At 42.0% G+C, this 12564-nt stretch overlaps 1 protein-coding gene across 3 annotated transcripts in view; it reads left to right on the forward strand.

The window, feature by feature from the left end:
- SV2B (synaptic vesicle glycoprotein 2B) overlaps positions 1–12564 on the forward strand; it is a 506854-nt gene that overhangs the window by 321307 nt on the left and 172983 nt on the right. For all 3 annotated transcript variants that reach the window (XR_011201358.1, XM_069222743.1, XM_069222744.1), the window contains one exon: positions 10192–10372. Coding sequence is in view for 2 of the 3 variants with exons in the window: in XM_069222743.1 (XP_069078844.1) it covers positions 10192–10372 (181 nt within the window). In the remaining variant the exon portion in view is untranslated. The remainder of the gene's footprint in view (positions 1–10191; positions 10373–12564) is intronic.

Genomic DNA, 12564 nt, shown 5'->3' on the forward strand with positions numbered 1-12564 from the left:
TTGCATTCGTTATCTAAGGAATCCCAAGAGACAGAGACCCTAAATAGCCAGAAAAGAGGGTTTGGCTACCTAGGAGAGAGGATAGGCTAGCAACACCTGAAGGAGCCTATCAGAAGGAGTCTCTGACGTCACCTGGTGGCACTGGCTACTCAGAGCAATCCAGTGTGCCAGCAGCACCTCTGTTTCCAAGATGGCAGAGGTCTGGAGCACACTGGAGGAGCTCTGGGCACCTCCCAGGGGAGGTACAGGTCAGGGGAGTGGTCACTCCCCTTTCCTTTGTCCAGTTTCGCACCAGAGCAGGGCTAAGGAGTCCCTGAACCGGTGTAGACTGGCTTATGCAGAAATGGGCACCAAATGTGCCCATGAAAGCATTTCCAGAGGCACACCATTTTCCAAAGGGAGAAGGTGTAACACCCTCTCTCAGAGGAAGTCCTTTGTTCTGCCATCCTGGGCCAGGCCTGGCTTGACCCCAGGAGGGCAGAAGCCTGTCTGAGGGGTTGGCAGCAGCAGCAGCTGCAGTGAAACCCCAGGAAAGGCAGTTTGGCAGTACCAGGGTCTGTGCTACAGACCACTGGGATCATGGGATTGTGCCAACTATGCCAGGATGGTATAGAGGGGGCAATTCCATGATCCTAGACATGTTACATGGCCATATTCGGAGTTACCATTGTGAAGCTACATATAGGTAGTGACCTATATGTAGTGCACGCGTGTCATGGTGTCCCCGCACTCACAAAGTCCGGGGAATTGGCCCTGAACAATGTGGGGGCACCTTGGCTAGTGCCAGGGTGCCCTCACACTAAGTAACTTTGCACCTAACCTTTACCAGGTAAAGGTTAGACATATAGGTGACTTATAAGTTATTTAAGTGCAGTGTAAAATGGCTGTGAAATAACGTGGACGTTATTTCACTCAGGCTGCAGTGGCAGGCCTGTGTAAGAATTGCCAGAGCTCCCTATGGGTGGCAAAAGAAATGCTGCAGCCCATAGGGATCTCCTGGAACCCCAATACCCTGGGTACCTCAGTACCATACACTAGGGAATTATAAGGGTGTTCCAGTAAGCCAATGTAAATTGGTAAAATTGGTCACTAGCCTGTTAGTGACAATTTGAAAGAAATGAGAGAGCATAACCACTGAGGTTCTGATTAGCAGAGCCTCAGTGAGACAGTTAGTCACTACACAGGTAACACATTCAGGCACACTTATGAGCACTGGGGCCCTGGATGACAGGTTCCCAGTGACACATACAACTAAAACAACATATATACAGTGAAAAATGGGGGTAACATATCAGGCAAGATGGTACTTTCCTACATGCATGAAAAGAAAAACATGGTTATTAAACAGCAGATATAATAAGGACCTTAGTCATCGACATCCTTTCTGCAGACTTCCTCAGATTTCAAATGAGAACATTATGTTCTCAACATTTTAAGGATAGAGGAGTCAAGAATATGCTATAAAGAATAATGTTGGAAGAACCAACACTATTTTGTGAAGGGGAGAATCGGGATGTATGGGATCACTCTAAAAGCAGGAGAAGAAAAAGGGAAAGGTATATAGTATGTCTGCTGCATGATAGTGCTACTACCAAAATGTAAGAAGTGGATTAGGGCACACAGAATGTATGTATTTGGATATTGGGGTTAAACATTAATTCACAGTGATGTGAAATATTAACAATTATGTTTGACATCTTCGAGTTATTTTAGAGCAGAGCTTATCATATAAGCAGGTCTACATTCTCTTTAAGGCACATCTTTAAACACTATCCTTCTCTTCAGTTCAACTCTCCCATTTACATCACCAGGCCCCTTTGAAACAAAACCTTTGCTTAAAAAATCCACTGTTTTAAAACCCTTTTTTATTTTATAGCTTTGCCTACTTCATTGTACATCATCTGTGTATAGCACATCTCATCAGAAAAACACCCCTTTTATGGTGAACCATCTCTCTCTCTCCCTGGCAAAACACCTCTGTCATCTAAAGCACCTTTCTATTATAAAGCACCACACTCTTTTAAAACACAGCTATCATGTAAACCACCTATTTCCAGTAAAGCGCACCTCTTCTATAAGGTACCTCCCTTGTGTAAAGCACCTCACTTTCCATGAAGCACAACCCTCTTTAGGGCCAGACTGGGACAGAAAATAGGCTTAGGCACCAAAATAAAAGTGGCACTCTATCAGCGAACAAAACTAAAAAAAAATTGGCCCATGTTTGAGAATTAAGTGCTGGTGCCCTGCACCGGAAACCACCAGCTCAAATTAAGCACTGTTTGTGGTAATATCAGGGAAATCAACAGTAGTAACCACTCAGCAGACCATAAAACAGGCCCAGAAAGAGCCAAAAAACACAACTCGCACAGTGATCTGCCAAACCAGCCCTTGTGGTACTACTGGGAATGCACCCCTCTCTGAACAATCTTCCTCCTCTTAAGGATCACCTCTAATATAACTTTCTTTGTCTCTAGTGCACCAGTCTTCAGTAATACACCCTAGTGCTGTAAAGTTCACATACACCCTGCAAAACATACACATTGTGAGGCACTGTTCCTGTAAACAATGCCTCTTGTTAAAGCAGTCCCCTCTTCTAAAACACCTACCGTACTTTAGCAACGCACCTCTGTCTTATAACACACTTTTGTCCTGTAAATGCCACTCTTTTATAATGCATTCCATTCCTGTGAAGTACACCTACTGTAAAGCGCCTGCCATCGTGAAGCACCTTTTCTATAATTAATCTCTTGAGTGAAGCATCCCTCACATGTAAAACTGCTCTGGTTGGTAAAGTACCTCTGTTTTAAAAAGCAATCTTCACCTATAAAGCACTCCTTTACTGTAATGAAGCAATAAAGTACAAAACCACAGAGGTTCCAAGCCACACATGGTTAACAGGTACTAGTATTTTCTAGGCCTGAGTTTGTCCCTTCCTGACATGCCACTTTATTTACCGGGATTCCAGTCCAAGACAGTGTTCATTCTCTCACTGTGCAACATCTGTGGCCACCCTTGGAAGCACTAGGCAGGCAACAATGTACTCATGCTTTCTGTGTGCATGGCTAAAGTGAGCTAAAGTTGCTGCTTTCTTTTGATTTCAGCTGCAATCTTAAAAACCGGGACAATGTCAAAGTTTATTTATTGTATTTACCTTCCTAGTGTTTTCCTGTTACAGCTTCTATTGCTTTTGCTCATTTTAGAACAGCTCTGAGAGAAATCTTCTGTGGAGAAAGAAGGAATGTCACGTCGCTTGATTCCTTTAATTTCCCCAGTGCTAAATGTAAACAGGGTTGAAAGCCGTGTTTTAATTTCATATGTGATGCACAGCCCCTGCTTCTTTTTAGGTCGAGCATTCGAGACCTCTTGTATATACTTTAGTATATACTATACTTCTTTGTGGGGTCTCTGCTTTTTCACTGGTTTGTTTCAGTGCCCTTAAAAAATCCTTGCTTGCTAGTGGTCAATCCTTGCTCTTTGTCCCACCTTTTCCACAGTTGTACACTCCCCTGGAGCATGTCCTTAGTACTTGTACCCTTCCACTTGTGCCTATGTAGCATGTGCTTAGGGATTACTTTTTTCAAAGGCTAATAGCATTTGACCAGAGCACTGGATGTTTCAGTGGCTCCAGGCTGTTTCTGTTTACAGGGCTCTAGTCTATTACTTATTTTTGTTTGGCATCCGGGAACATGTCTTCCTGCTTTTATGAGCTAAAACATGTCACAATTTAAGAGGCACAGCAGAATCACAGGGAGGAGGCCTGGAGGAGGGAGCAGCCCATTCCGACCCTTCGCCGATCAGTGCTGCTCTGAGCTCTAACTCGAACAAACACAAGACTATTGGATTCCAAATGCTTGTCTTTTTATTGTTTCCTCCTCGTTCGGTGCCCCTCGCTGATCTCAGCCACACAAATGAAAAAAAAAACGCAGCGCAATCGCGCTATGTAAACCCAAGCGCGATCGCATTGCGTTTTTTTTCTTCTTTTCATTAGTGTGGCAAGAAAAGTCCAGTTAGGAGTTTACAATGCTAATAGCTTTAACTCGAGCAAATGCGCGACCCTTGCATTGAAAATGCTCGTTTTAATTAGGAGGAGTGCTACTGTTCATCTGCCGGTGACCACTCAACGACGGGCGTGGATGGGCACGGCCAGTAGCCACAGAGAATGCTCTGAAGTAAAGTGCAGTGGCGGCTGCCACGGACGGCAGTGATTGAGTTCAGCACCAACAGAGGCGTGTGCCTGCTGTTCTGAACAACTGCTAATGCTTGCTCTCTCTCCTCCTTGTCTGTTTCCTCCCTCGGGCTCTGTGGGCCGCTCAGTGGAGGAGGGTGTGGGGTACAGCCGGGGCTGCTCTGCAGGCGTTTTCCTATGAGGCTGCATAGATGCACTTCTGGCAAATGTTTTTGGTATGGTCAAGAGAGGCAATAACCTCTTGATTTAAATCTGCTCTGTAATAAAAAAAAAGTTACTTCAAAGGAAAATAAAGTTGAAATGCCTAAGTAGCGTAAAGTATTTCCCCCAGAAATCAAACCAAGGAGCTGATACACATGTTAATTATCTAGGTTTTACAGCAGAATGTTAATTGTCACAGTGCTAAACTCTATACGATATCTGTGCAGGGTCAGGCGCTCTCAGTCTGACGAGGCACTTAGAGGTTACTTCCGTGTTTCTTGTTAAATCTGTATTTGTAACTTTACGTTTTATCCCAATGATGGAAGATTGAAAAAGGCAATCTCTGAAGGCTTTTTAAGTGTAATTCATGGCCGTTTAGAATAATTTGAGTAACTTATGGGGACTTTTGCTTAACGTGGTAATAACTTCGCTGATCCGCAATAATAAACACCTTGTCCCTGGCCTCTGAGTTTGATTGCAGGCTACAGTTAATGTTGTACACCAGAAGCGCGTACAGTTTTTCATAACATTATGGAAAATAATGGCCTAATACATAAAATGTGTACTTTATTGAAATATGTGTTGCATTAGTTTAACTCGGCTGATGCTGGAGTCTGTTTTCTTCTGCATTTGTCAGCTCAAATTTCATTAGTATTAACATCCGGCGCTGTGTACTTGCCAGTGCCAAACCTTTTATCTTTTGCTGTCTTTCGATCGTACAACGCGGTTAATGTTTATTGTGCTTTTTTAAAAGACCATGACACCACAATGATTTTATGAGAGAAGATGTATGCCCACCTGTTTCTCATGCATACTTCGTTTCAAGTACTTTTACACTAAATGCAACTGGAGGAATCGTATTTAAAAGGGCCTTTACTGTTCTTTATTTGGAATCCATTTGCCAGATAAATTCAAATGTTACGTATTTTTCAGGTGCAGGTAAACCACAGCGAACATAATTGTAAAGGAGTGATATGGTTCTCTGAGGCAGTGTATTTGCCATAGAACCCTGTGTTCAGACCTGCAAACATGTTCAAATCTTGGTAAACCTAGCTGAATAAGCTTTCTGTTCTCCCAATGAAGGTGTAATAAGATTCATATTGACTACATTTTCAAGCCTTGACACTTTGACAGCAAATCATTTTTTTTTAACTGTGACAGTGAATCCGTTGCTTTTCTGTAAACTGTGAGGAGTACTTGTGGGACCCAGGAAATCACCACCACCCACAGGTGTCTCTAGCATGGTACATCAGCCTTCCATCTCTGTTACCACTGTAACTCATTGCTGTCATCTCTTTTCCAATCTAAATCTTTACCTCTTGAAAATATTTCCAATCAACACAACTCTTGCATGTGACTTTTTATCATGGCACACTAAACTTACAACCCCTTCTCACTACTAGCCAAACCCCTCCCAATGCCTACTCTGCCATCTACAGATCTTTAATGTACATTATTTCCTATATACAGTATATCTCTTATGTACCCATTTACTGTCACATCTCTTCCATCAAAAAGCTCTACCTCCTATAGGTCTCTCTCATCCGGACTACCCTCTGAAAATATCACTCCCAACTGATTTATCACAATTTGCCAATAATTGTGAGGATGCTTCACAACCTGCAGCCTTTTCATTTTGCACATGCATCCCTATCTATTCATCATGTCACATAATTCCACTACACAAATACACTACACACCACACAGTTCCCCCCATACAATTCCACAACTAACAATTCCAATCTAACCCGCATAATTCCAACCTGCAACCCATACATCCACTCCACACAAAATGCAATTGGGTAAAAGACATTGGGGCTGATTCCGCCGCCCGCCAAGCGGGAACCGCCAGAAGACCGTACCGCGGTCATTCTGGGCCCGCCAGCCCAGTGAGAAACACCCTTCCCACGAGGAAGCCGGCTCCGAATGGAGCCGGCGGAGTGGGAAGGTGCGACGGGTGCAGTTGCACCCGTCGCGAATTTCAGTGTCTGCAAAGCAGACACTGAAATTCTTTGTGGGGCCCTCTTACAGGGGCCCCTGCAGTGACCATGCCATTGGCATGGGCACTGCAGGGGCCCCCAGGGGCCCCACGACACCCCATACCGCCATCCTGTTCCTGGCAGGCGAACCGCCAGGAACAGGATGGCGGTATGGGGTGTCAGAATCCCGATGGCGGATTCCCATGGGCAGCGGAAAGTCGGCGGTACACCGCCGGCTTTCCGCTTCTGGCCGCGGCTGTACCGCCGCGGTCAGAATGCCCGGCGGAGCACCGCCAGCCTGTTGGCGGTGCTACCGCCGAACCCGGCCCTGGCGGTATTTACCGCCAGGGTCGGAATGACCCCCATTGTGATTTACAACGCCAGTAGCTCAAACTCTCGCAAATGCGAGGCCTATTGCATTGCAAATGCTTGTTTTACATTGCAGTTACGTTACACAGGGACATATTCATTTTTGGTAGGCACAGGGAGATTAGGTGATTTGTCCAGAATCACAGGATGTTGAGCTGACACCGAGCTCCAATGTCAGCAGCACTGGCCATTATGCCACATCCTCTCCCCCACTTCTTCTGTGACCAGCGGTCGCAAGTGCAGTGCCAGGAGTCACAGGGGGCAAGGCAGGGGTCACGTTCATGTGTTCTGGCCTAGAGAGACTTCGACACTGGCCAATCCCAGCAAGGGATTCTCCTGTATAAAATATTTTTTAGTAAGTTCTTCAGATCCTATCTCTGTCACAGAAAATCGGCTCAGAAAATGAACAATTTAACAGTATGAAAAAAATATTGATTTTGAACTAAATAGGTTAAGTGTATTTTAAAATATCCCCAAACCATAATTGTATCTGAATGTGCATCCTATCCACTCATTTTCAGACTTTAATGGACCTTTCAGATAAACAACTTAATCATAATATTTACTTAAATGTCTCTCGAAATATACCAAAGGTATGTTATACGGTTTACAAAAAGCAGTTTGATTTAAGTCTATCTGTTAAGATCTTATATCTGATGTTTTTCAGATAGTGAAGGAGCTTAAAAATGGGCTGAATGTTTAAGAACCCAGCAGATAAAGCAATAATTATTTATCTAGGAGTTGCTGATCAGTTCAAAATATAAATGTGGAAAAATACTGTGCTGAAGTAGCTCTTTTTTCATATTTTTTCCTCTCCAAATCGCGTTCTTTATTTGTCTCTGGGTGTGTATAACCACCCTAAACCCCTCTCACGCTTTCTGACCTTCCCCCTTTTACTAGTTTTTTATTAAGTGCTCTGGCCTGTTGTAATCGATCTGTGGGCTTTTAACTCCACCTACTGCACGCCCATCACTATCATTCGTTTATGGGCTTTACCTTTAAAAAATCCTTTGTTATCATTGGTAAATGCTTTAAGTTTGTCCCTCCTTGGGGCAGTTTTGTTACCGCCTTGGCCATCAGCCCAGTTACATGGATAATTGCACGCTTGCCGATACGTTTGACTGTGAGCAAACTTATTTTTCCTTTTGTGTCTCTCCTTCGCGCTCATGGTGGCTGTGGTACTTTGAATCGGCTCACATATGTCAACTGTTTTACTTTTAATTTTCAATTTATGTGGCCAGAAAAGTCCAGTCAGGAATTTACATCATTAATAGCTCTAACGTGAGCAAACGTAAGACCCATTGCATTCAAATGCTCGTTAAACATAGGACCCATTGCATTGCAAATTCTTGTTTTTCTTTCTTGCTCCTCTTTTCCCCAAGTTATATTTTGCTTCGGACCGTCATTCATTTAGCTATGGGGAATATGTTACCCTGCACTTTTAAACTGTATTTCTCGTACATTTCAACTACCCTTGCCACCCTGTTTCCCTGAAACGTCCCCTTTTTTATCTATTTTTCTTTTGCTGGTCTGTGTTCTCTGTTTATTTTTTTATGGTTGCACTAGAATCAAAAGAGGAGTACTGCAACCATTAAGTGCCTATTTCTCATTTTTTAATTACTTTTAAAAAGAGAAGTCCTCCAATTGTTTTTCAGGAACTGTTGGGATTTATTTTATTTTTTTAAAAGATAACGAAACCCTGGTTCTGGGATTTAATACTAAGTTTGTGATCTTTTTCACATTTGTTTTCTCACGTTTGGGCATTCTCAAAAGGGAAGTTCTCACAAAACGTTTTTAAAAATTTCAGTTTTTCATATGCTGTACTCATCTTTTTATATTTTACACCACATAGTACTGGGTACCCTTTAAAACTATGTTATGTTATGTTACCTTATGTTATTATGTTATGTATTGTTATAGTATGTTGTGGTATGGTATGTGTGTTTGTATTGCACACATTGCACTAATGGAAAAGCCATGTTTTCAGTTTCTACTGGAATTAATTCAAGGAGGGAGGCTGTTACATGATTTGGGAGTTAGGAACAAGAAAGAGCACCCTCCAGCTCTAGCAATTAGCATGCAAGGGGCACGGGTGAGCAGGTGGCTGGCCGAGTGAACGTTTCTGGTCAGAATGTGGAAGCTGATGTGGCTGTTAAAGTATGTGGAGCCTAGCTTGTGTAGGGCCTTGTATGCATGTGTGAGGAGCTTGAAAATTGAGCATTTGTGGACAGTGAGCCAGTGGAGAGCTTTGAGGTGTGAGGAGATATGTGGAGATATGTGTGAGGGGTGGAAGTCTGAGCGTAAGCCTGGCTGCTATGTTTTGGAAGACCTGCAGTCTCTTGGTGAGCTGAGTGGTGATGCTTACATAGATAATGTTCCTGTAGTCCAGTTTGCTGGTGATAGGAGCCAGAGTGAGGATTATGCAGTTTTTTGAAGGGAGCCATTTGAACCTTTTCATGAGGATCTTGAGGGGGTAGAAGAACAAATTATGCTGATTGTGCTAGTCATCAATAGTTAGTAGTATACTCCTATACCTAGGTTCCTAGATTGATTAATTCTCGTGGGTGCTGAACTGAGTTCGGCCAGATGAGATAAAGACAGTTAGTGTTAATATGGCTAACTAAAACGAATAACTAAAAATTATATATAAATACACTTTGAGGCCCTCTCTATGAGTTAGCCGTTCTTGCATGCAATAAATATCACAAATTATCAAAACCGATAGCAAGGTGTTCTGTATTTATCTGGGGCAACATGCCTATTATGTGTATTTGGGGACTAACATTCAGATTTAAGTGTTTACAGCACCAAAATCGACATGTTCTGTTATATTTTTTACTAGTAAATATTTACAGGTTTGACCTCCCGATAATTACCTCAAAACTTATAATTGTGATATATTCTTTAACAGGATTCATATTGCACATTTCAAAATTCATCAACCTACTTGTAATGAGGGCTTTGTTGAAAAGAGTTTCGATGTGCTTCATTTGAGCCTCCACACCCACCAGCAGAAATTCTTCCTTTTAAAATGTACATGAAGAGAATATGTGTAAACAAGTTTACATTTCACCAGCAGTACATTTCTGGCGAATTAAGGCCCGTATTTATACTTTTTTAGCGCCGCATTTGCGTCGTTTTTTGACGCAAAATCGGCGCAAACTATTGCATTTTGGAAGTTTGCGCCGATTTTGCGTCAAAAAACGACGCAAATGCGGCGCTAAAAAAGTATAAATACGGGCCTAAATGACCAAGTTATTCACTAAGATGAGATCAGTTAGTTTATATTGCTTTTGTTCTGCATTTATGGGTTATTCATGCAATGCATTTAATGGATACAAGTTGTGGCAATACAATAGTATTTATCTTAACCTTGTAGCTAATAAGGCCTTCTTGTTTATTTTTGTGCTATCTATGTTGGAGATTCTAATCACAGATGTCTTCACGTTCTCACAGGGTTGATAGTTTACCTTGGAATGATGTTGGGAGCCTTTGTGTGGGGCGGTCTGGCAGATAAGATTGGCAGAAGAAAATGCCTCATCATCTCACTTATCATCAACGCAGTCTTTGCATTCGTCTCCTCCTTCATGCAGGGATATGGACTTTTCCTCTTCTGTCGCCTTATTTCTGGATTTGGGTATGTAACTTTTTCTTGATTTCTCACAAAATGTATTCAAAACATTACACAGTTGGTGTGGATTCTCATATAGGAAAACTCAGAGGAAGTCTCCTTTGCTTTTTTCCCATCCCTAGTAAAACAGAAATTCTGTCAGATTCTTTCACAGGCTATGCACACTATTCATTGTCTGTGGCATGTTTTGACATTTACTAAGGACCGTTACTGTTATTGAGGGAATATCTGCACATCACAATTTGCTCATAGGTGACTCACTCATTACAATGAAATCCATCAACAGAAAATATACATTTAAAATATATTCGTAGATTTCAATGTGAGCTGGGGGAGTCTTTTATTATCTTCCATTACTTTTTTTATCACCTGGAATTTGCATTAATTACTTGACGTCAGTCCCAATGTTAGTCCTTTATAGGTTTTTACCACTTCCCTTTCTTGGTGTTACAAATTTTTTCATTTCTTTATAAGCATAAAATTTAGGCCCATATTTATACTTTTTTTTTGCGCCGCATTTGTGGCTTTTTTTGACGCAAAAGTGTTGCAAACTTACAAAATGTAATTATATTTTGTAAGTTATTGACGCTTTTGCATCAAAAAGTGACGCAAATGCGGCGCAAAAAAGAGTATAAATATGGGCCTTAATTCCTGATGGAAATTAATTTGTGTTTACTATTGAGGGTTGGAGGAGCCAATGCTGTTCCACAGGTGAAGTGCCATGCTATCTTCTGCTAATGCTAAGAATGGAAAACAGTTACAATTCGACCTTCATGTGGATAACTGGTCTTTTATTTGCTCCTATTTATGTTCCCTTCCTAAAATCCACAGAATAACACTAATAGCTCTAATTATAACGTTTGTACAACACATCACTCTACTAACATATTTCAAACCAATGATCCCATTGAACATGATTTTTGTTTAAATACCTTGTTAAATAAATCGTAAAAATATGAGTTTAACAAATATTTACCCCTTGACGTAGTTTTAAAAACATTTTAAAAGCATCCATTATTATGTATCTTGAATTGGAAGCCTTCACACCCCTTCCCAACATTTTCAAATCCTTCCTCAGTTTGACAACTTTCCCAAATACCCTCAAGTTAGACATATACTCTATCTCCACAAGAAACTCTCCTTGGACCAAGATAGCCTTGTTAAACTCCACCCCAACATTTACATACACTTCATCAGAAACATCACCAAGAACCCAGTCTCACCCAAATGCAGGAGCAACAAAAAAAAACATCCAAGGGGCTAGCAATCTAGTTTCACACCATAATGTAGCTGTAAAATAACTACTGTTCAAATAGCGAAATTTGTCCCACTGACCAACACAAAATTGACTAAGGCCTTCTGATCCTACTCATGTTCCTCACAGTGTTCAAAAGAGTGGACCATGAAGCATTGATTCACACCCCTGAAAGCTTGTGTGGGCTTCTATACCACAGTCCTGCAATTGTTAAACCCCTACGGCACCAATTACCAACAGTTTATACAGATAGGAAGTACAAGATCCCAGAAGCGCTCCTGCTCCTGTGGTGTACCCTAGGGATCTATCCTCCTGTCCACCATATTCAGTCCTTACATTGAACCTCTCGGATCCCTCATCAAGATCAATCAATATGCGTCTGAACTTCTCTCTACCTTGAAGCCCACTTGACTAATGACATTCAGTGACCCGAAGATGGATGTCAGCCTAATGTTCATCCCAACTAAGGCAACATTTCTCCTATTTGTGACTGTTCTAAATAAGGTGAAGCATCATTCTCCAATATGAATCTAAACAATTCTTAAACTCTCATCTGAAGGGCAATGCAAAATTACTTTCACTGTTAATGCAGTCTTCACTTGCAAAGAGTACATTGACAGGAAAAGAAAGACAGCATTGTATCAACTCTCCTTTTGAAAAAAGTGTAACCATTCCTTTAGAAACGGACTTCAGACAATGTATACACTTCTGCAACATCCAGAAGGCTATCAGAACTGATACAGTGACATATGCACGTACTGCTGATGGACATCATTATACCAGGAACAAGGACGTCCCAAGACAGGAGATAAAGGCGGTCATTCTGACCGCGGCGGTCATTCCAACTTTCCCACTGGGCCGGTGGGCGACCGCCAAAAGGCCGTCCGCCGGTCCAGCGGGAAAGCCCCTGCAACGAGGAAGCCGGCTCGGAATGGAGCCGGCG

Source organism: Pleurodeles waltl, chromosome 3_1 (genome assembly GCF_031143425.1).
Source record: "Pleurodeles waltl isolate 20211129_DDA chromosome 3_1, aPleWal1.hap1.20221129, whole genome shotgun sequence".
Lineage (NCBI taxonomy): Eukaryota > Metazoa > Chordata > Amphibia > Caudata > Salamandridae > Pleurodeles > Pleurodeles waltl.